This window comes from Malaclemys terrapin, chromosome 1 (assembly GCF_027887155.1).
Source record: "Malaclemys terrapin pileata isolate rMalTer1 chromosome 1, rMalTer1.hap1, whole genome shotgun sequence".
Classification (NCBI taxonomy): Eukaryota; Metazoa; Chordata; order Testudines; family Emydidae; genus Malaclemys; species Malaclemys terrapin.
This window is the reverse complement of record NC_071505.1, coordinates 4,089,621-4,111,633: the sequence shown is the minus strand read 5'-3', so window position 1 is coordinate 4,111,633 and position 22,013 is coordinate 4,089,621. Positions and strand designations below refer to the sequence as shown.

The 22,013-nt window shown below is 50.6% G+C and overlaps 1 protein-coding gene and 1 pseudogene across 1 annotated transcript; both read left to right on the top strand.

Moving 5' to 3' along the window:
- The first annotated feature begins 2,353 nt into the window (after positions 1-2,353).
- On the top strand, positions 2,354-10,940 carry LOC128830340 (C-type lectin-like). Its single transcript, XM_054016158.1, is given in 6 exon segments — positions 2,354-2,436; positions 3,743-3,822; positions 6,874-6,968; positions 7,270-7,410; positions 8,858-8,972; positions 10,693-10,940. Coding segments are annotated over 6 exon segments (582 nt in total). The 3' UTR covers positions 10,761-10,940.
- Positions 10,941-13,722: 2,782 nt separating this feature from the next.
- Positions 13,723-19,351, top strand: LOC128830322 (C-type lectin domain family 12 member B-like; annotated as a pseudogene).
- Positions 19,352-22,013: the final 2,662 nt, after the last annotated feature.

Below are 22,013 nucleotides of genomic sequence, written 5' to 3'. Positions count from 1 at the left end.
TGAACTAAAATGGATTTATCACAACCATAATAACCCCCCTGCAAATACCCAGAGCTTTTAAATGTTTGATTGTTCTTATATCAAATGCTTATTTTTATAGAAGTATGGTGGAGGTTTGCGAACCCTTGAAACATTTCAGTTTTGGGTTAGACCCTTCTTTAGGTTTGTAAATACATTATTTTAAACTGACTTTGAGTTGCTAGAAAGACTGACCCATAGCATTCGACGAACTCCTGAGGTTATATATAAACTGTCCAATAGCATCTATGAACTCCTGAGGTTTTATTTCATTTAATACTAATCAGAGCTCATCATTCCCACCCACCCATCAAACTTAATTACTGATCACTAATACATTTTAACCCTGATGGAAACAAGGGTGGATAATCACATCTAGACCTAGACCACCAGACTCGTTGAAGGCAATAGAGTCGGGGGGGGAGGGGGGGGGAATGGGTTAAACCATCAGTTCAACAGGGTGAGTCAGTTCGATTGAACTCAAAAACGTCTCAAACATCCCTGTTTTATACCCAATCTAGTGGCTTTTTTGCTTTATTTTAAACACATTATATTGTTTTTGTTTTCCCAGGATTCTACTACATACATTTCAGCTTTTTGCTGTAAACAGATCTCTTTACACAAAGACACAAGAGCTGGGATCTCACAAACTTTAAAAGACATTCAGCCCCTTGAAAACAAACCAAGATGCTCCATCAAAACTTTTATCTTATTTTAGGGCCATGCAGACCTTCTAACAGAAACACAGATAGTCACAAAGCCTTTTTCAATAGATATTTTTATTTACAGCTACCAAGATTTATATCACATGATTGTTTCCTCCCCATTCTCTAACTTAATCCTTTTAGATTTCTTACAAATAGACTTTTTCTTAAGCCGGGTTCTGTAACTTTTTGTGCGGACCAGACAGTCAATATAACTCGCTAAGCAGGTATCCTCCAGTTTGGTCATTTTCTTTAAAACACTGTCAGGATCTCAAGTGCTTTGCAAAGCACAACCTATGGCAATAGCAACGTCTAATAAGCTTTCCAAACACAGGTCAATGCACAGGTCCCGGAGCTTGCAGCCCTCACAGTCTTTGAAAAGCTTCTCCCTAAGGCAGTGATTAAGGACATCATAAACAGCAACAGGTACAATCGCCCGCATGACTTTGTTACACTCACGACGTGGCACTGGAAAACATGTAAGTAACATCGGTGGATTTAAGTGCAACTTTTCTACACACAGGGTCATAGTTCATGACCACCTCAGATGCTCTGGGATGATAAGCCCTGGTACTGGTCATATGATCTAGCAATTTAGGTATGGACGAGTAATAACCTCAATGTAGGGTGAAATTCCATGTCTTATCTCCAAAGGTGATTTCGAAAATGCCGTCTTCGTTGATACTGGGAGCTCTGAGCAACGCCCACCTGCTGGGGGTCTGACCCCAATGACTCCAGTCGCCCCACACCAGACTGTACCCGCTGGGGGTCTGACCCCAATGACTCCAGTAGCCCCACACCAGACTGTACCCGCTGGGGGTCTGACCCCAATGACTCCAGTAGCGCCACCCCAGACTGTACCTGCTGGGGGTCTGACCCCAATGACTCCAGTAGCCCCACACCAGACTGTACCCGCTGGGGGTCTGACCCCAATGACTCCAATAGCCCCACACCAGACTGTACCCGCTGGGGGTCTGACCCCAATGACTCCAGTCGCCCCACACCAGACTGTACCCGCTGGGGGTCTGACCCCAATGACTCCAGTAGCCCCACACCAGACTGTACCCGCTGGGGGTCTGACCCCAATGACTCCAATAGCCCCACACCAGACTGTACCCGCTGGGGGTCTGACCCCAATGACTCCAGTAGCCCCACCCCAGACTGTACCCGCTGGGGGTCTGACCCCAATGACTCCAGTAGCCCCACACCAGACTGTACCCGCTGGGGGTCTGACCCCAATGACTCCAGTAGCCCCACACCAGACTGTACCCACTGAGGGTCTGACCCCAATGATTTTTGGGGGACTCCAACTGATTTACACTCCCTGGGCATTTGCCTGGAACTTTCCATTGGACAAGATGGACGTGAGCAGTTGGGCCAGTCAGGGCCAGGGCACGAGGGCTCCCTACAGCCACACTGACCTCAGCGCTGTCAGACGAGGGCAGGGAGGGAACCGTTTTTATTTTATTTGCTATCTGAGCCCTGGTCACCGCCCGGCTGGTGGCTGGGTCGTGGCTCCTCTTATCTCTGTTTGCCTTGGCATTAAATGACTGTATCCGTCAGCGGCACAGATTTGCATGTTCAGTATTGACACCTGGTTCCCCCTTCCCCTTCCCTGGACTGGTCTATAAATGCCCCAGGCGCGGCCAGTGTCCCATGCAGGCTGCACTTGATCCGACCTTGCACCAGAGCGGCTACGCAGAGAGACAATCAGGTGAGACCCTTCAGAGCTTCCTCCAGCTTCTTCCTCTTCCTGCTTGGGGTGGCTGGCGGCAGCTGATCCGTTACAGGGGCGGGTGCCCTGGGTGTGTCCCCTGATCCGGGGCCGTCTCTGTCTCACCCCTTCCTCCCACCCAGCACAGCCCTGCATGTGGCACCCTAACGCCTGCAGAGCCATGCCGAGTGCTCTGCCCCTCCCAGAGCTGGGCCCAGCATCCAGTCTTGTGTCTAGTCCCCAGTGAAGCATCACTCTGCCGGGCGGCTCTCCCATTGGACCCCTTCTCCCAGTCATGGTACCACAGGGATCCCAGCCCCCACCATGAGCTGCAATGACTATCACCGCTCCCCCCCGCCCGCCCGCCCCAACTATGTGGTGTTGGCTTCCCAGACACTCAATCTCCCTGGAGCTGGAAATATGAGTGTGATTCAAACTCCTGTTAGTGGGGAAAAGGCCCCAGGGGTGGGGTCAGTGGGTGATAACACGAGAGGCTCCATGTTTCTAACACTGAACTGGTCTCTAGTCAGAGAACTATTGCAGAGGTGCTGCACCTGCAGCCGGCATTCCAGCCCTGTGCACACAGACTGGCCTCCATCCTGGTGGCACTGGGGCCTCTTCCAAACTCTTCCCTCCTCCCACCTGTGCCCTCCCTCCACATTCCATGTAGGTGGCTACTGTGGGGACCTGCCAGCCCCAGCACTGGGGAGAGAGGGACAGTGGGAGATGGCAAATGGCCCTTCTGAGAACCACTTTTCTCTGCAAACAGGACCCTGTTATCTGGGACCCTGTTGCCTCCGAGTTGGCCTGGTCTCCCTGCTGCCCCCCATCTCCTCCCCACCTGCAGCCCTGGTTCGGGGAGTCCCTGGCAGTGCGGCTTGCAGAGCCCAGCCACTGAGGAGCTGGGACCTGGCTCTCAGCTGGGTGTCCAGTTCTGTCCCTGGGGAACGGCTCAGTGAGGGCGAGGGGCGGAAGGGCCCTTAGGAAGCAGGAAGATGGGCTCTGAGCTGGGTCCCCCAGGGCTGGGGTTAGGGTTTCCAACTCTCCAGGATTGGCCTGGAGTCTGCAGGAATTAAAGATTATGTGATGTGATTAAATCTCCAGGAATATGACCAACCAAAACTGGCAACCCTAGCTGGTGGACGGGATCCCTCTCGGGGCCCTTCCAGCCCAGCCAGGCCCTTTAGCAAACAGTCCCAACTCTGAAGCACCTCCCCGTGTGAAATGCCACACAGGGGAGAGGTGTCGCTCCAGGGTGCGTCTCAGGCTCTCATGGCCCCATCTCCCTTGTGCGTTTTCTCCACAGGAGAAGAGAGAAGATGGGGCCAGTCGCCTACTTCAGCCTCAGCCTCCTCGGCTGCCTGATCTTTAACCCCTCACTGGAAGGTGAGTACCTGCCCGGCCCCTCGGAGCTGGAGACCCCAGGCTCTGTTTGCCCTTGATGGGAAGTGAATTCATTTCATTCAGGGGTCCCCAGCCCCACCATGTGGCAACAGCCAACACAGCTGGGTCCCCAGAGCCCCTTCCCCACTAACCCCACTAATCCAGACCCCAACCAGCGGTTCAGCACCTGTCTGAGGAGAGAGGCGGCTTCCTGCTGCCCCTGGCTCTGAGCGCAGAGGGAATCCCTGAGACCTCCTGGGGTTGAGTGTGAGAGACAGGCTGGGAGCTAATCCCGCCCCCATCTGCTGCGGCTTAGAGGGTGTCTTTCCGCATCAGAAAGGGGGGGCCCATCCCTACCAGGGAACCGAGTGTGGCGATAACATCCCAAATGAGTGACATCCGTTTTTTTCATTGGGCTCAAAATGGCGCCTCTCCGTAAACTTGATCCTTCTGCTTTGGGATAATCCAAACTCTTCCCTCCTCCCCCTCCACTCAAAAGAAAAATGCTGGGACCCATAGACTATTTCTCCCCTTCCCTCCCCTCCCCTTCCCTACTTAGCCCCACAAATCTCTGCACTTACTCCACATACTGCTAATCCCTCCCCCCTCCCATCTGTCACTAGCTCTCTGCCTTCCCTCCCCTCTCTGGGCCCTCAGCTATCAGAGAATCGTAGAAATGTAGGGCAGGAAGGGACCTCCAGAGCTCACCTTGTCCAGCCCCCCACACTGAGGCAGGACCAAGTAAATCTACATCATCCCTGACAGGTGTTTTTCCAACCTGTTCTTAAAAACCTCCAGTGAAAGGGAACTCACAACCTCCCTTGGAAGCCTGTTCCAGAGCTGAACTACCCTGAGAGTGAGCAAGTTTTTCCTAATATCGAACCTAAATCTCTCTGGCTGCAGATTAAGCCCATTACTGCTCATCCTACCATCGGTGGACATAGAGAACAATTGATCACAATCCTCTTTAGAACAGCCCATAACAGGTGAAGACCATTCTCTGGTCACCCCTCAGTCTTCTTTTCTATAGACTAAACATGCTCAGGTTTTTAAACATTCCTCACAGATCAGGTTTCCAAGCCTTTTAGCATTTTTATTGTTATCCTCTGGAATCTCTCCATCTTGTCCACGTCTTTCTGAAAGTGCGACACCCAGACCTGGTTACAATACTGCAGCTGAGACCTCACCAGTCTTGAGCAGAGCAGGACATTAGAGCCTGTGTCTTACATGCAACACTCCTGTTAACGTGAGCCAGAATTATTGTAGGCTTTGTCTGAACTGCATCACATTGTTGACTCTCATTCCATTTGTGGTCCACTATAACCCCTAGATCCTTTTCAGCAGGACTGCCGCCTAGCTAGTTAGTCCCCAGTTTGTAGTTGTGCATTTGATTTTTCCTTCCTAAGTGAAGTACTTTGCACCTGTCTTTACTGAATTTCAGTTGGTTGATTTCAGACCAAATCTGCAATTTGTTAAGGCCACTGGGATTTTAATCCTGTCCTCCAAAGTGCTAGCAATCCCTCCCAGCTGGGTGACATCCACAAAATTTATAAGCGTACTCTCCACTCCATTATCCAAGTCATTCATGGAAATGTTGAATAGTACCAGACCCAGGACAGACCCCCGAAGGACCCACTATATATGTTCCTCCCATTTGACAGGAAACAAGCAAACCTCCCCAACTACTCTTTGAGGAGGGTCTTCCTACCAGTTGTGCACCCACCTAATAGTAATTTCATCTAGATCATATCTCCATAGTTTGCTTATGAGAAGATCATGTGGGACTGTGTCAAAAGCATTACTAAAATCAAGATCTATCAAGTCCACAGCTTCATAGATTCATAGATTCATAGATTCTAGGACTGGAAGGGACCTCAAGAGGTCATCGAGTCCAGTCCCCTGCCCGCATGGCAGGACCAAATACTGTCTAGACCATCCCTGACAGACATTTATCTAACCTACTCTTAAATATCTCCAGAGATGGAGATATCTCCCCCCATTCTCGGGGCCAGTAACCCTGTTAAAGAAGGAAATTAGGTTGGCTTGGCATGATTTGATCTTGACAATTCCATGTTTGCCATTACTTATAACCCAATTATCCTCTAGATGCTTACAAATGGATTGTTTCATAATTTGATCCACTATCTTTCCAGGTATCAAACTTAGGCTAGTGGTCTATAATTTCCCAGATATTCTTTGTTTTAAAAGACAGTTAATATGTTTGCCTGTCCCTCCCGAACAATCTATACCTCTCTATACCAATATTCCAGTCGTGAGGTTTATAACACTAAATCTCTGGGATGCTGATTAAGTCATAGTTTAGCTTATATACTAATACTTCTGGTTCCTCCATTTATTCCCCATAGTCCTTGCATTTGTGTATAGACATCTGAGACATACAGCAGATTCCCGCAGTTATCCCTCTTGTTGCTTCTATGACCCTTTTATAATTTTCCATCTCCTCCCCCCAACCACATCTAACCTTCTGTTACAGTCACCTGTGGGATTTTGTCACCCGCCCCTTTTGAATCTAGTTCAAAGCCCTCCTCACTTGGTTGGCAAATCGGTGTGTGGTGTCCATTCAGCCTCTACTATACGCCAATGCCACCAAACTCCCCTCTGCTCCCAGTCCCACTGACATCCAGTGCTCCCCATCCTCACCCCATAGTCCCCTCTGACTCAACCCCCTTGATACCCCTTCCCGTCAGGTCCCCCAGTGCTCCTGCACAGAAGATAGGAGGCGACCATCTTCCTTGAAGACAGCCCAGTTCCTGTCCCCTTGGAAAGGAGACGGTGGTAATTTTCAGGCCAGCCTCACTGCTACTGACAAAGGCGGCAAGGAAGTGGCAGCTGTTTTAACTGACTGGCTTCAGCCCAATTGAAAGTAATAGGAGATAGTGGCCATTTTGAGAGAGGGCAAACGTTCACAGGATTTGGGGAGATCTGGAGAAGCTGGAAGGATGACAGCCGGCAAAGCTGTTCCCATTCTCTTCTCCGAAACAGCCTCTCATCATACTGTTCTCTCTCCCCGTCCCATCCCCTCTCTCGGATCAGGAACTGGGGCCACGTCCTGTCCCGATGAGTGGATTCAATACAAAGACTACTGTTATGGATTCTTCTCCGAAAAGATGACCTGGTCGGAGGCTGAGGTACGAGGCTTTTCTCAGGGATCCACAGGGTGGGGTGGGTTAGTGGGCAGGGGCTGAAGGGGTTTGGTGACATCACCATTGGCCCTGCAGTGTACCCCTGCAGAGGTGGGGTGGGGAGGCTGCAGAAGTGACGTGGCTGGTGCCAGGCCCTGGGGCTCGGGAAGAGGCACGGAGAGGAGGCTCTCTCCCCTCACAGCCATCCCTGCTCCTGCTGCAGCCTGGTGGGGCAGGATCCCACACCAGTGCCAAACAGCGTCCTCCTGCAGGGGGGTAACAGGCCTTGCTGATTTCCCTGCCGCAGGTAGAGTGTCAGTATCAGCACAAAGGGGCCCATCTCGCCTCCATTCTCACTGAGGCAGAAGGGAACACGGTGGCCAAATACATCAGCATGTCACACTCCTCCACGGATAACATCTGGATCGGACTGCACGACCCTCGACAGGTGAGTGTCTGGCAGCTGCTCCTCCTATTGGATGTTTCCCAGGGGCTGTGCGAGACCATGTCCCAGGGTCTCCCATCTGCACTCCACCTTAACCCCTGCCCTCCCGCACCCCTTCCGATTCCATCCTACCATAAGCTCCGACTCCCTTTTAGCTTTTCCCTTCTCAATACAGCCAGGCCCTGCTCTCCCCCATCATCAAACCGACCTTTGACCTGCATCTGCCTCTCCAGCTACTGCCCTGTCTCCCTTCCCCCCTGCCAGCTCATGCAATGTGCCGTGTCCTCCCCCTGCACCCCACATCCCGTCTCCACTCGACTCTCACCACATTTTCTAGCCACTTTTTCCTGCCCAAGACTTGAGCCTCTGCTCCCCCTTGACCTCTGTGCTGCCCCTGTCACTACTGGTCGCTCCCTCAGCTTGGGGATCCCGTCCTCACCTGGTTCTCCGTAGGAGAGCCCCCAGCTCCTTAGGGCAGGGACATGAAGGGGGAGCAGTCACAGGCTGGGAAGGGGCCCCAGAGGGGGAAGGAGCCATTATGAACATCGAACTGGAAAGAACCTCCGGGGTCACCGAGTCCAGCCTGTGCTATGGCTGGCAACCCTGTCACATGACCCCCTGCGTAAACTTATCAACCTCCATCTGAAGCTTTGTCTCCATCAGTTTCCTTTCCCTCCCCCCTGCCAGGGAGGCTCTGGGGTGAAGAGGCTCCCCGAATAGCACCCACAGACTCAGCCCCTGGATCCCCCGCCCCAGACTGGAGGCTGGGCTGGACTCAGAACGGGAGGAGTGAGAGGCTCTGTATCCCTTTCTCTAGTGTCCTCAGCCCTCCAGCTCCCGCTGGCCTGACAATGGATTGGATCCAGTTCTCTGACCCACGAAGCCAGTGAGTCCCCACATGAGCTGAGGCCAGGCCAGAGCCAGCACCCCTAGAGGTGAAAGGCCCCATGTCCCCTTCTCTGATTCTACTGCGCTAGTCAGTCCTGCTAACTTGGGGCCAGACTGACGCTGAGCCCACTAGAGGGGGAAAGGCCCCGTGTCCCATTCACTGATCCATCCAGCATCTCCATCACAGATGCACTTTTCTTTTGCTTACACAGGACGAGATCAACCACCTTAAAACCACCAGTGCCCCCGGGGGGCTGTGTCCACTAGGGACTAGAACACACTCCAGAGTGACTGCGTCATGGTGCGGAGATTTGTTAATACAGGCAAAGGGCTTGGAAGGGAGAAGGTGAAGGTCATGTGCTAAGTGTTACTATTAGATCAGCGTCTCCAGGTCCCGTCCCCCTGAGCTGGCCTCTCCCCACCGACTGTCCCACGGCCCTTCCCCGACTCTCCCACTGCCTGAGTGGGGCACTTCTGTGTTGGGTTCTGTGTTTCTATGGTGCCTTATCACCAAGGTCTCTTCTCCCCGGGACCCCATGACCTTTCTCCCCTGTCTCTGCAGAACAGACACTGGAGGTGGACTGATGGCTCCCTGTATAGCTACAGTGCTTGGAACACTGGGGAACCAAACAATGACTATGGTGTCGAGTACTGTGTGGAGCTGCAGAGCTACAAGGGTAAGCAGATGCTCAAACACACATGCACCAACAAAGGAACCAAGACAGGACCCTGGCCACACACTCCAGCTCTCTCTGCGGAGATGGCCTCCTGTCCTGTCACCCTGCCCCTCTCCCACAGCTCACACTGCCGCTCTCTCTCCCCTGATCTCACCTGGTAACTCCTCCCCCACGGGTAGTCCCAGTTTGAGGCTCAGCTCCAGTCAGAGGCAGGCCATCCAGTACATTTGGCCCCAGACGATCAGTTAAAGGGAAAGACCAGACCAGAGCTATTGCCCACTAGGTGCCATGTAGGCAGGGTATGGACTCTTCGGTTGGTGCATTGGTGGCTTTCGGCACCCTGATTCTGGAGGCAGTGAGGGGACTATTTGGGCCTCAGGAAAATTTAGAGCAGCCTCAGGACTGATCTGACCGTGGCAGTAACAAACTGGGCAGCCAGAGCACAGGGGCTTCAGCCTCTCCCCTGCCTGTCCCCTATGCTGGGGAGGCCAGGACTGGGCAGGGCAGCTGTCTCTCTGCTGGGTTCCCCTCTGCAAGAAGAATCCCCAGACGGCCATTAAGCCAGCGTCCGGGTGTCCGTGTTGCTGTAGGGGGCAGAGCGGGGCTGAAGGCCTTGTCCCCTTGCTGGAAGTAGGACATGGAGCTGGCTGAACAGGGAAATCTCACTTGCTAATTCATGAGTAACTCATTCTTCCTGGGCCATGCTAGTCACTCGGCCCCGCCCACCCTCCGATGCTCCTGAGTCGGAGTGTTCAGCAGCGTTGGCACAAATGCTCCTTCCTCCAAACGCACACTGGGCAGGATTTCGCCCTACTTAGAAGTGTCACTCATCCAATCCTGGAGCAGGAACAATGCCATGTGACCTGCACGACCAATCACACACAGCTAATAGTTGAAGTGAAACCTTTTGCAAAACGATTGTGGGCACCGTTTCTGAAGAACGCTCCCGGGGCTGTGGGGCTCTGCGAACGGGAAAGAGGGTGAAATTCACAGCAATTCATCAACCCCAATCCGTAGTGCTGTCCCCTGGGGCGAGACGCTGCCTCTGGGCCACGCCCAAACCCAGAGCTGTAGGAGATGGAGATAGGGCCGACTTGTTCAGCACAGAGCGAGCCGGCGTCCCTCTTCCTGAGCTTGTCTCCCTACAGGCAGCTGGCCAGGGCTCTGTGCTCTCCTTTCTGGCCTTTTGAGGGGGGTGTTGAGGGAAGGGAGGTAACAGCAGTCGCAGGTGGAGAAGCAGCGTGGTCTAGTGCAATTTTAGGGACTGTGACTCAGGAGACCTAACTTCTATTCCCAGCCTTGTCACTGAGCTGCTGGGTGACCTTGGGCAACTCACTTCCCCACTCTGGGCCTCAGTTTCCCCTCCCACCTCTTGTCTATTTAGACTGTGTGCTTCCTGTGGCAGGGACTGTCTGTGGGTGTGTGTATGAACACAGCACCTAGCACCAAGAGGCCCCGTCGTGCTCTCATTAGACATATTCCAGCACAATAGAAGAGGGTCTCCCACTGTCACACTGACACAACGTCCCTCAGGGAGCGATGGAGCCTGTCCCTGTCTGAGGTACATGGGGCTTCGTCTCCAGCCTCCTCTTCCTCACAGCCTCATACACAGGAGCTGGGGCCTTCTCTCAGCAGGGTGCATTGGAGGGTGTCACTGTCAGGGTAGGAATGACCCCACTCGCCCTTCCCTTGCCCCAGTGATTTCTGTTTTGCCTTCTAGGTTTTAAGAAGTGGAACGATAAAGACTGTCATACGCAAAACGCCTACGTTTGCAAGTATCAACCCTAGCGAGGGGAGTCGCACGCCTGCGCCTGAAGGGGGAACTCAGCGCCTGGGCTCCTTGGGCATGATCAGGCAACGTCCCAGACTTTCTGATGCCTTTGCTGCATCGAGGGCCTGTCCCCTCCCTCCCTGAGAAACCAGATCTCACTTCCCCAGCTGTAAACTCTCTTCCCCAAAGTGTCTCTGTTCTAGTTACACGCTTGCCCCTTCCCCCTTCCTCCCCTCAGTGGCTGCATCCCACAACAAGAATAAACTCTCCTGAGCATGAGGTTCTGTGTGTGTCTCCTCTGTCCCATTCCTGGCCCCGCGTAGAGGCATCCATCCAGCCCCCTCTGCCTGTGTCCTGAACCGCCCAGATCCCAGTGGAGGAGAGGAAGGGGACACCCAGAGGGAGGCAGGATGGGCCTGGCCTTATGGATAACAGACATGACTTGGTTTCCCTCCAGATATCTGCAATAACCAGAGTTTCCTCTCTCTTCTGGCCCACCCATCTCCTCCTGGTCTTCTCTCCACTCAGACCCTGAGCTCCTCAAAGCAGGGACGTGTCCAGCTGTTCTGTACCCATCATTGTCCTTCAGAGCTGGAAGCAGGACCCTGCACAGCCGGAGCTAAAGGACTCAGCGCCCGTAGCTGAGAGCCGTAGCAGACTCCTGAGATCAGGCACTGAGAAGTACACCTAGCACACACGTCCCAGTGGGTACACAGGCTCCATGCACATCTACTGTAGGGTGCTACAGAAATCAAACTTCATTACTAGAGCAGAAGACTGAGCCAGGACTCCTGGGTTCCATTGCTGGCCTGGCCGCCATCGGCTTCCTGTGTGACCATCCCTGGGGAAAGCCTCTCCCCATCACAGTCTGTGCGGTGGGCTAATGACACCAACCTGCCGCTCAGGGAGGGGGAGAGGGTAACGCCAGGAGTGTCTGTAACACACTTCAGGTATCAAAGGGGTAGCCGTGTTAGTCTGGATCTGTAAAAGCAGCAAAGAGTCCTGTGGCACCTTATGGCCTAACAGACGTATTGGAGCATGAGCTTTCGTGGGTGAATGCCCACTTCGTCAGATGCATGTAGTGGAAATTTCCAGAGGCAGGTATAAATATGTAACACGCTTGGGGATCCTTGTATGGATGGTTCTCCAGGGAACCTTGTTAGTGAGGCTGACGCATCCCCAGCTCTGCACCTCGAGGGGAGGGCTGGTTCACAACATCCAGCCGCTGGAGCTCACTGGTTGGAGGGGGCTGTAGCCAGCTGTGCCCTCGGGGGGGGGGGGGTGGCTCTCCCTGGGGGACTGACCCCCTGAGCAGGGAGAGGGATTTCAAACAGGATCAGACTTTAGCAACAGCACCAACGCCGGCTCCAACCCATTGTAACTAACGTCTTCTTCTCCTGAGGACAGTTATTACCATCTTTCATCCCACCGCAGAGACTGTCACACAAGGGGGGAGGGGACCTTTTAAACCCTCTCTCCAGCTAAGAGGAAAGGGAAGAAGGGATGTTGTGAAGATAAAAGCCTCGCTGAACACTTCACATTTCAATGCTCCTGGCCCCGTTTTGGTTTTTCTCATTTTTCTGTTTCAGTCCATCCATTTCTAAGCTCTGCTCGGAACTTTATAATGTATTTGCCACGGCGCTAAGCAGGGTGAGGTCTGTGAATACCAACCCCCGGACCTTGTTTAACACTGTTCAGTGCTGGACAGCGACTGGGTTATGGTAACACCTTTGGCCTACACATTCCATCTAAATTAACACACAAAGCCCTGACCTGGGTGGGGCCTCCAGGCGCTGCCTACCACAATGTAACTGTCACCCGTCTGCCAGGTGGGGTCGGCAGCACCCACAGACGGGTTCAGTATCTAGGGGTCCCTCTTAACACTGCCACAAAGAACCGGCTCGAGCCCCCACCCAGTAATCTGGGAAAACTTAACACCGTCGCGGGCGTCTCCAAGAGGCTTCCCCTCTCACAGGCACTGAGTCTGTGTGTAACCAAAGAGAACTGCTATTGAAGGGGACAGGGAACCCAGCATTAGTTTGGGAAAACACCACAATCACATTCAAATACATGTGATCATGAGCCAACCCGACCCCACAACACGCTGGGCAGTGCCCTTTGCCGCAGTTTCCTATGTTCTGGTGGGAAAGTCTGAGGAATGAATGTCCCATTAGCACATCGCTCCCCCCTCCCTCCACTACACCCCACTCACAATTGGCCAACAAAGACCCAGAGACTTTTTCCTGACACCTTTTCTCCCTGGTGGGTGAACAACTGGCCATCGCGTACCTGCTGTTAATTACTCAATACCATTCCAGATTTTAGGTAAATATCTGCACTGTTCTAAACCTATTGCTTCTGTCTGTGTGTGTGCTTAAATCTAATAAACTGCAGTTTTAAATAAAGCAGGCTTACTTGCGTTAATCTTTTATCAGACGGAATTGCTATGTTCCCATTGATTTAGTCATGACACCGCCTAACATGAAATAGTTAAGTTGCCCCTGCTGTGTGTTCTGAAAACCCTGAGTAACCGATTTTGGCAAGCCAGCCAGGAGTGGTGTAGAGGAAGGGAACGATTAATGTCAGTGGTTTCTTGGTTTCTTTGTTTCTTTGTTGCAATAGGTGAAGGGGGCAGTGGAACAGGGTCGCACCCTGTAATTCTCCACGCCATAGCCCGCAAGTTCATTTACAGTCACATTCAGTTGTTGAGTTACGGGCTCGGGCTGAAAAGCCTGGTTGAGTAAAGTCAGAAGGACAGGGGACACCTGGAGAGAAAGAAAAGCTGGAAGTAGATTTGTGTAATAGCTTGGCAGCTTTCATGCAGGAGCATGACCATGGTTTTTGGAAGCCTGGGAGCTGTACCAGTCCTGGAGCCTTCCTGCAGCTTTATAAGTAGATGGTAGAATTAAAGACAAAAATTAAGCAGTTAAAAAATATTAAAAAGACAAAGAAATACAGAGACTAAGGGCAGTTCAGATAATGGTACTGCAGAAGCAGACGTGTGACAGTAAGAGAGAGAATGGCGCAGGCTGGAGCAGAAAGCTCTGTGTTCTAGTTGGTGAGGGGGGTAGGTTTCCCAAGGAATTGACACTTTGGCCCAGCCCTCTAATTGTCCTGTAGAGTGAAACTCAAGGAAGGCAGGACCAGAACATCCTCATTGGCATTGGGGATCAGATTAGGCCTGAGTCCTGCCATTTTAATGCCCAGTACAAGAAGTGCCTCTTGGAGTGAGACCTCTACCTAAGGTCTGCCCTGGAAAACATCCACATAGATTGATCCAACCTGCAGAGGTGGCTGTAAATGGGGTGCGGAGTGACATCCATCTTCGAACATGTATAATCATGACTCCCTCAATCAGTATAGAGGCTACAGTGATAGGCCCAATGAAGTGCAGGTGGAGAAACACTCAGGACCTCGCATGGGGAATCACAGCTGGGACATTAGCTGGTGTATTGAGAGGTCCATGGTAGATCAGGGCCCTCTGGATAGACGAAGGCCAAAGGTGCCACCATGGTTGTACAGGCTGGCTCTGAACTCCTCCTTCACCATCAGGAGTCAAAGGTTATTGCCATGGCCATGTGAATGGTAACTGTAGGTGCTGTGGTACCATGGGGGTGGATACTAGAGAGAGATTCTTCCCTTAGTGTGTGCCCAGAGACACTCTGGTCCTGTGGTGACACTGGCTGTATAAATACCTGCTTAGGTACAGGTTAGTATAATAAGGATTTGTCCAGTGACCTCGAGGTCATGGGATGTTGCAGATCTCCCTCTACAAACGTACAGCCTTGAGTACATTTGCTGGAATATCTTTGATGTAAATGGTAACAGTTCTGTTCCTGGGACGGGGGATGGATCCAGTGGCCAAATAGGTCTTTGTCATCCATCATTTAATGAGCTAATGTTTGTCAGTCCCATCTGAAATGTACGACATGCAAGTGCCAAGCATTGTGATTATTGTTACTGGATAAAACGCAGGGAGCGCCCATCTCCGATATTTCCTGCAGAGACTCCAGTTTCAAAACAATGGTGTCAGTTCCCCTCTCCCTTTGGGTGAATAAGGAACATCTCCTCTGATACCAGTGCAATTTGACAAGTGTAAAATTGGTGCAAGCAAAAGGAGAACCAGGCCCTCCATTCTCACTGTCAGTCAGTAGGTGGCACTGTGCCCCCAAGTGCTCATGGTTCATCTAATGCTGTGAAGGGCCCCAGGATGATCAGAGCTGTAGCAATCCGCTGGCACTGGGCACCACACTGCATTGTGATTTTTTTTTGGTGTCTTTAAAGTTTACCAGCTGTCCCAGAAATCGAAGCAACAGCTGGAGGTCATGGAAGTGGAAAATATAGTTCTGTCAGACGCCGTGGAGCAGCTGACAACTGGCCTGGGTAAAAACCACAGCTAGAGCCTCTGGGGGTGTGTTCTAATAACCACTTTTGGGAAAAAGAAAAAGACTCAACTCACCCACCTATTCATGCCCCTCACCCAGGCCCCTAGTTAATCTCCTTTTCCCTTTATCCTTATCTGTTTCAGTCTATCCATCTATCCACCCCTGGATGCTTAGCCAATCTCTCACTCTCTTCGTATCCTTCTCTTTGTTTCCATCCATCCATCCATCCCTAGCTTCCTACCTATTCTCTTGTTCCAGACCTTTATCTGATCTGTCTGCCTTTCTTCCTTATACTGTGCTCATCCCCGTGACATCTCAGTGCCTACTAAGTCTTGTCTCCATCTTCCTATAACTCCTGTTCTCAGAGATGGGCTATAACTGTCCCTCCCTCCCTGACCCGCCCTCCCCACTGAGATGAGAACTCATGGTACCAATTTACTGTTCATCCTACTTGTTGCTTGAAGAAAGGAGCTGATGGTCAATGGGAGTAGGACCAGCTGGAGCTCTCAGAGTGAGCAGACGTGTGCAGGGATGAGTCAGTGGTTTAGAATTCTAAGTGAGGGGAATTTCCCATCATCCTTCACACCCAGCAGCGTGGAGCTGAGGTAACAAAATGCTCTTTGAGAACAAGGATTGAAAGCCTGTCTGTTTTCCCCTTTATTCCAGGGTACAACTGCAGCACGCGTGAGATCGACTGGGTCCAGTGGACAGCCAGCCGTTATTTGTCTGAGAAAGAGAAGACCTGGCAGGAGAGCATACACGCTTGTGCTGCGATGTCGGCCCGTCTGGTGAAGAGAGACACCCAGGAGGAGCTGGTCCAGAGTCACCTCCGGTTCTCTTCTTTATTCATATTGGTGCCGATAGCAAAATGACGTACACATTGAGTATCTGTGGCGATCTGGGGAGGAGCAAAGGGGGGATTGACTGGCTCAGGGGGATGTGGAATGGGACATGAGGCCTTTCAGCTCTAGAGCACCAATTCCAGCCCAGAGCCAGGTCAGTAGTGACACCTTCCATTGAGTTCCCAGTGGGGCAGGTGTTAAATGGCCTCTTTGTTGTCACCGTCGTTTGAGACCACGGATGAAACGGGCTATGGGAGCTAACACCCTTCCCCTCTAGACGTCACCACGCAGGGCACAAGGAGGAGGGAGCTTGCCCTCGCCCTCGGAGTCCAGTCTCTGCTTCTGTCATTGCAGATCTTTTCAGGAGCACAAAGTGCATTTAAAGACCCGTTAGGTCTTGTTAGATAGAACTAGTGTCTGGGAAACCCATTGCGAATGACAGAGCTTTGTGAGCTGACAATGAAGTGAAAAAGGAAGATAATTATGTATGGAACTCACTTCTGCAGGATACTGAGGTAAATAATTTAGGGAGATTTGGGAAAGGATCAGATTCCTGCCCGAATGAGAAGAGCATTTGCTAGTATAGCAATGTGAGCTAGGATCAGAGGCCCGGGGCCTTTGTTCTTTGTGCTAGAGGGCTGGGTGGTCAGGGAGGAGTGACCTTCATGCTGCTGTATTGCACAATGAGCAAGATGCATAATGGCCCATTCACACCTCCTTGTGAGGCACCCAGCACTGGCCCCTCATGGCAGTGAGCTACTCCCGGAGAGGGACCATCGCTGTGCTCTGGTTTGGCAGTTCCTGTGTCCTTGGCCCTGGTTTTAATTCCTGCCTTCAGTCAAGAATGATCTGTGGGGATCTTGTTTGGGGGCAGCCCAGAGGGGGAGCATGGTGTAAAGGTGTGGGCTGCCCCTACAAGCCACCTTCTGGTGTAGGGTGGTGCTGCAGGTGGGCCCCACCTGAATTCCCCACGAGTGGGGAGGGAACAGGTTTGCTTCAACAGCCCGGGGCAAGCAGAGACCGACACACACATTATCCAAACAGCACATCCCCTTTGACCGAGGCTTCAGGACAGGAGCAATTAGAACAAGCCATTCATAAGGTCCTCTCCTGGACGGCTTGCGCCCCCTCTCTCCTGCATAGCTATCTTCCTGTTCCTGTTTCAATAGCCCAGCCCTCGGGCTGCGCCCCTGATCACCCCCAGCCTGTCCCTTAAAGGGGTAGTGCCCTCCTCCACACACTGTCTGGGGTGTCACTGTCGAGACTGCTCAGGGCTGGAGCACACCAAGCCCAAAGGGTGCCAGTCGCACGCCAGCTGGACAGCGATTTGGAGCCAACACTGTAGGTGCCTCAGCAGCTCGGCCTTGTAGGCGCTGGCCCTGGTGGGCCCCAGTCACCACTCAGCCCCCTGGCTCAGGGAAGGGGATTGGACTGGGCTGGCAGCGCAGGGACGGTTGCCGATTCCCTAGGCCCAGAGGTGTAACAGTTACAGCCGAGGTGAGCAATAGCAGCTCTTGGTCCAGTCCAGTCGAGGTTCGGGGCTATTCCAGGCTGGTGCCTGGGGGCCTCTCTCCAGTCCAGTCTCCAGTCAAACAAACAGAAGCTTGTGGGTTTCCAAGCCAGGCTCAGTTAGTTTCTCGCGTTGCGGCCTCTCTGCACACACTGGCTCGCTGCCCAGCCTCCGCTGCTCCCCCACAAGGGGCAGAGACCTGCCCCCAGCTGCGACGTCCGGCACTCACAGCCTGCTCCACACACGGTTCTGCTTGTGGGCTCTGAGGAACTCTCTCTGCAGCCCCTGGCCAGCCATGCGGCTGCTGCCCCCCAAGCAGAGCCAGACACTTCCGGGTTCAGGACCCTCCCACTCACCTGGCCAGGCGGAAGGGGCTGTGCAGTGAGGAGGGGTTGATGGGAGTTGTCCCCTGCTTCGCAGATCCGTCCCAGGAGGGGTTAAAGCAGGGACCAGAAGGGGGAGATCGGGCTTCTCTCCCAGTGACTCACTGAATGCCCCTGGAAAAGTCCTAGATTCAGGCTCCTATTCTCATGTTTACACAATTAAATCCATGCCCTGATTTCCAGAGGGGCTGAGCCCCCGTTCTCACCCAGATGCCTTCAAAGGGGGACTCAGGATTTATCGCTCTCCCTTGCTTCCTGGGGCAGGCGTTCCTGAAACGCAAGACCTCCAAGCGCTTCGACATAACGCCATGGTCAGCAGCACTTCTTCAGGTTCTGGACAGGGCTGAACTGGGACAACGACATTGGGAACTGGCCATGGGCTGACGGCTCCGCCTTCTCCTTCCAGCTGTACGTCTCTCCTCCCTCATCCAGGGGCACTGGTCGAGCTCTGTGCCACCTCTGAATGGGGCAGCTCCTCCCCTGTCGATGGGGAAACCATTCAGAGCCGACCCAACATTTTCCACCGGGACGTTCTGTTCAGTGACAAACGGCGTTTGCGGGAAATTGCCATTTTTGTCAGCACTCGCCAATGGAAATAAAAAGGTTTCGATAAAAACTTTCAATGTTCAGTAAAAACTTTTGGTTTTGAGAATGCAAACATTTTTATCCCAGGCTGAAAATTTGTACCCAAAATGATGCTGGAAAACCAAAACCAAAACAAATCAAAAATTGGGAGAGGACATTTTGGTTTTCTATCCAAAAATCCATGTACAGGAAATGTAAAATAAACACAATTGGAACAAATGTCCCCAGGGAAAATAATGGGCATTTTCTGAGCAGCTCTAATGACATCGTCCGCCTTTGCCCAGCGCTTTGGGACCTTTGGCTGGAAAGGGCCGGGCATCGGTTATTACTAGTGTCCCCACGCCGACCCCATCCAGGAGGGGGCTTCGTGCAGAGCCCCCCTCGCACTGGACAGCTGTTCACCTGCCCCCAGCCCCTGCCGCTCTCCTTGTCTCCTACCTGGCACTGAGACACACGGGATGATGGCAGGGGCTGTGTCAAAACTTCGCAGAGACGTCGCTGGGGACTGACTCACCAGAGCCTGGCCCTGCGTGTCATGCAAAGTGGGTGTTAAATACCCGCACTCAGATTTGGTTTTCCTCCGACTTCGCCCAGGGGTCAGTGACGGCCCAGGTGCCGGTCAGGGGAGAGTCACCAGGGCTCAGTCCGGCCCCTCTTGTTTATGCACTACGGTGAATGCACTTTGAAGACAATTCTTACCAGTGCAGCCGAGAAGGGATAAACGCCCCAACCTGTGGCTGGCCCCGCAGGGCTGGCAGTGAGACGGGACTTGTGCTTGGCAGGTTCCAGGTCCCAGGACCTGAAGGCTGCGTGCACATGCAGAAGGGGGACATCCGCATGCAGAGCTGTGCCAAACGGGAGGTTTATATTTGCAAGAAGCCAGCCAGGTTCAGCAGCAACTAAGCAGCCTGGCAGGTGCGGAAGAAGGAGCAGCGTGGCGGTGTCTGTAGATCTACCCCATCCCGGCACCTTGCAGGTGTCACACTCAGAGGTTGTTCTGCACAACCGCATCGAGTGCATTGGGGCCGTGTGGCCAGGAGCCTGCTGCCAAGTCAGTGCTGCTGCCGCCCCCTGCTGGCTGGTGTCATTACAGCCTGGGGTACCGGGACCTCCCCGCAGGCCTCCATCAGGCGGGCTCTTGAGGGTTCCCTTCTTTCATCAATACGACATCAAATAATCACAGTCATTCAGATTTATTAACCAGTGGGTGTCAGTCAAAGATTAATCAGCACAAATACAGAAAGATCTGGATTAAATACCTCCCTCCGCCATCGCTCTGGGGAGACAGCCAGCAACCTGGACGGTTCTGGAAATATAACATAGCTGAGGAGTACATATACCTTAGGCTGTTCCCATGTGCACAAAATTCCCCAAAACTTGTTTGCCTCATTCTTACGCTAGTATTTCCATGTCTGTGCTGTCTGCACCTGCTATCTGAGTTCGTTGGAAATTTGAACCTAGTGTCTAGCAACAATTATATCAAGTGCTATTTTTTTCATAAATCTCAGCAAAATACTATTTCATTTCTGTGAACAACAAGAATAAAAGCTTACACACAGCTTTTAATACACTTCAGTAGACAGGATGCTGGGGAAATGGTTCACTTTAGCATAGGTCTGGATTCTCTTGCTGATACATACTACTGGCTAAATAATGTTGGTAACAGTCCCGCTCTTGGAGGTCTGATTAGACAGGCCAGCCCCGTCTTGCAATACCTCATGACTAATGGTAAAGCATCCACGGGATAGTTATACTTTTTTTAACACATGGAAACAACAAACAAAATTAGTACAGTCAGACCCAAAATCTCTTGGAAAAATAATTCAAAATCTTAAAAAGTAATTGCTGTCCATGGGTTAGAAATTAGTTTTTCTAAATCACCATCATGTGGATGATCATCTGTAACTCTTTCTGCTATTTGCTTATTATACTTGATCTGAATGAGATGGGGGGGTCTGTGATTTAATAACGTCAGACTATTACATTTAAAAAAAATGTTTATTAAATATATAGAATGGAAAGAAAAACTCTTAAAGTGCTTAAAATTTAAAGTATTAGGAAAGACTTTTATTTTAATGAGACAAAGTGTGTGAGGTAATATCTTTTCTTGGACTGTAAAAAAGAGATTACTTCATCCACCTGGTCTCTTTAGTATCCTGGGACCGACACAGCTACAACTACACTTGTATTTTAATAGCATTTTTTGTTTTCTTTTTAGCTAGGGAGAGTTTGTAAAAGGAAACGCCTCTCCTCCCACCACTTGTGTGACAGCTTTTCAGTGGTGTTAAAGATGGTAATAACTATTTTGGGGGTGGGGAGAGAAGACGTTAGTTATCTGGGCTGGAGCCATTGTTGCTGCCATTGATAAATTTCATTTCATTTTGGGTGTTGTTTGGGACTGAGCGGGTGCGGATAGAAGTGATGATGTTGGGGTTTGGGTCTGGTTTGGTTAGAATATTTTTAGGATAAGGATGAAGAAGGTCCAGGGTCTAAGGAGGCAGTGGGAATGATAGCCAGGATGGAGAAGTTTGTTTTAATAGCTTTTATTTGATTTATTTTTTTTAGATTGATTGAGGGGTTTTTACCTTTTTTTTTTTAATTTAAGGATGTAAGGGAGTGATGGATGGAACAATTCATTTTTATTTTGTTTATTAATTAGGTTTAATATTTTCTCTGTTTAAATTTATTAATTTTGATTATATGTTGTTTTTTTATTAAGTATAATTTTAATATATTTTTTCAGTCATACTAATTTTTGTATGTACTAATTAAGGATTTTTTGTATTTGTTTATAATATTATCATTGAAACTATCAGTAATTTAGGGTTTGTCTTGTAATTGTTTGTAATATTTTTACTGAAAATAGCTTGTCTTACTTTGATGAATTTTTAAGTGGGCAAAAGTTATAGACTAATTGTTACAACTTTTTTTTTCTTTTAACAAACCAATTGCACCTAGGATTGGACATTTCTTCCTAGCACCACAATTACAAACAAAAACTTTATTTTAGTTTAAGCATTTAGAAAAAGGAAAAGAAAATGGTACTTGGTTATACATTAAGATTTGCAAATATTTTACTTTAAAATTGGCACTTACAAATTATATTTGATTAAATATTATACAAACTACTGTTAAACTTTTTAGATATTAGCAAAGCTTAAGAATTTATAACGTACTGTTTCTGTAGCTAAAATAAAATGAAAACTGTTGCTGTTATATGTTTGTAAGATGTTTAAGAACAAATTAACTTTTATTGCTTTTGTGGCTGTATGCCCAGAATGGGCAAATGTGAAAAAAAAATCCCTGATTTGCTGCTTTACACAGTTCAAGCTGTACATTTACATAAACGGTGAATGTTTGGTACATTAGTGGTCAAGCCTGCTTACTTGGAGAAAAACTTTAGCTCTGATGGCATTTTTCCCCAAGTGTGTTATCTCTTTTGAAAAAACATAATTGTTTTTTGGAACCCCTTTTACATTTTATAGACATTTGAAACACCCAAAGGTGGTAAAAATAACAAGAAAACAAAAAACAAAGAAAAAATTGGTAAATAAAACAAGGAAAA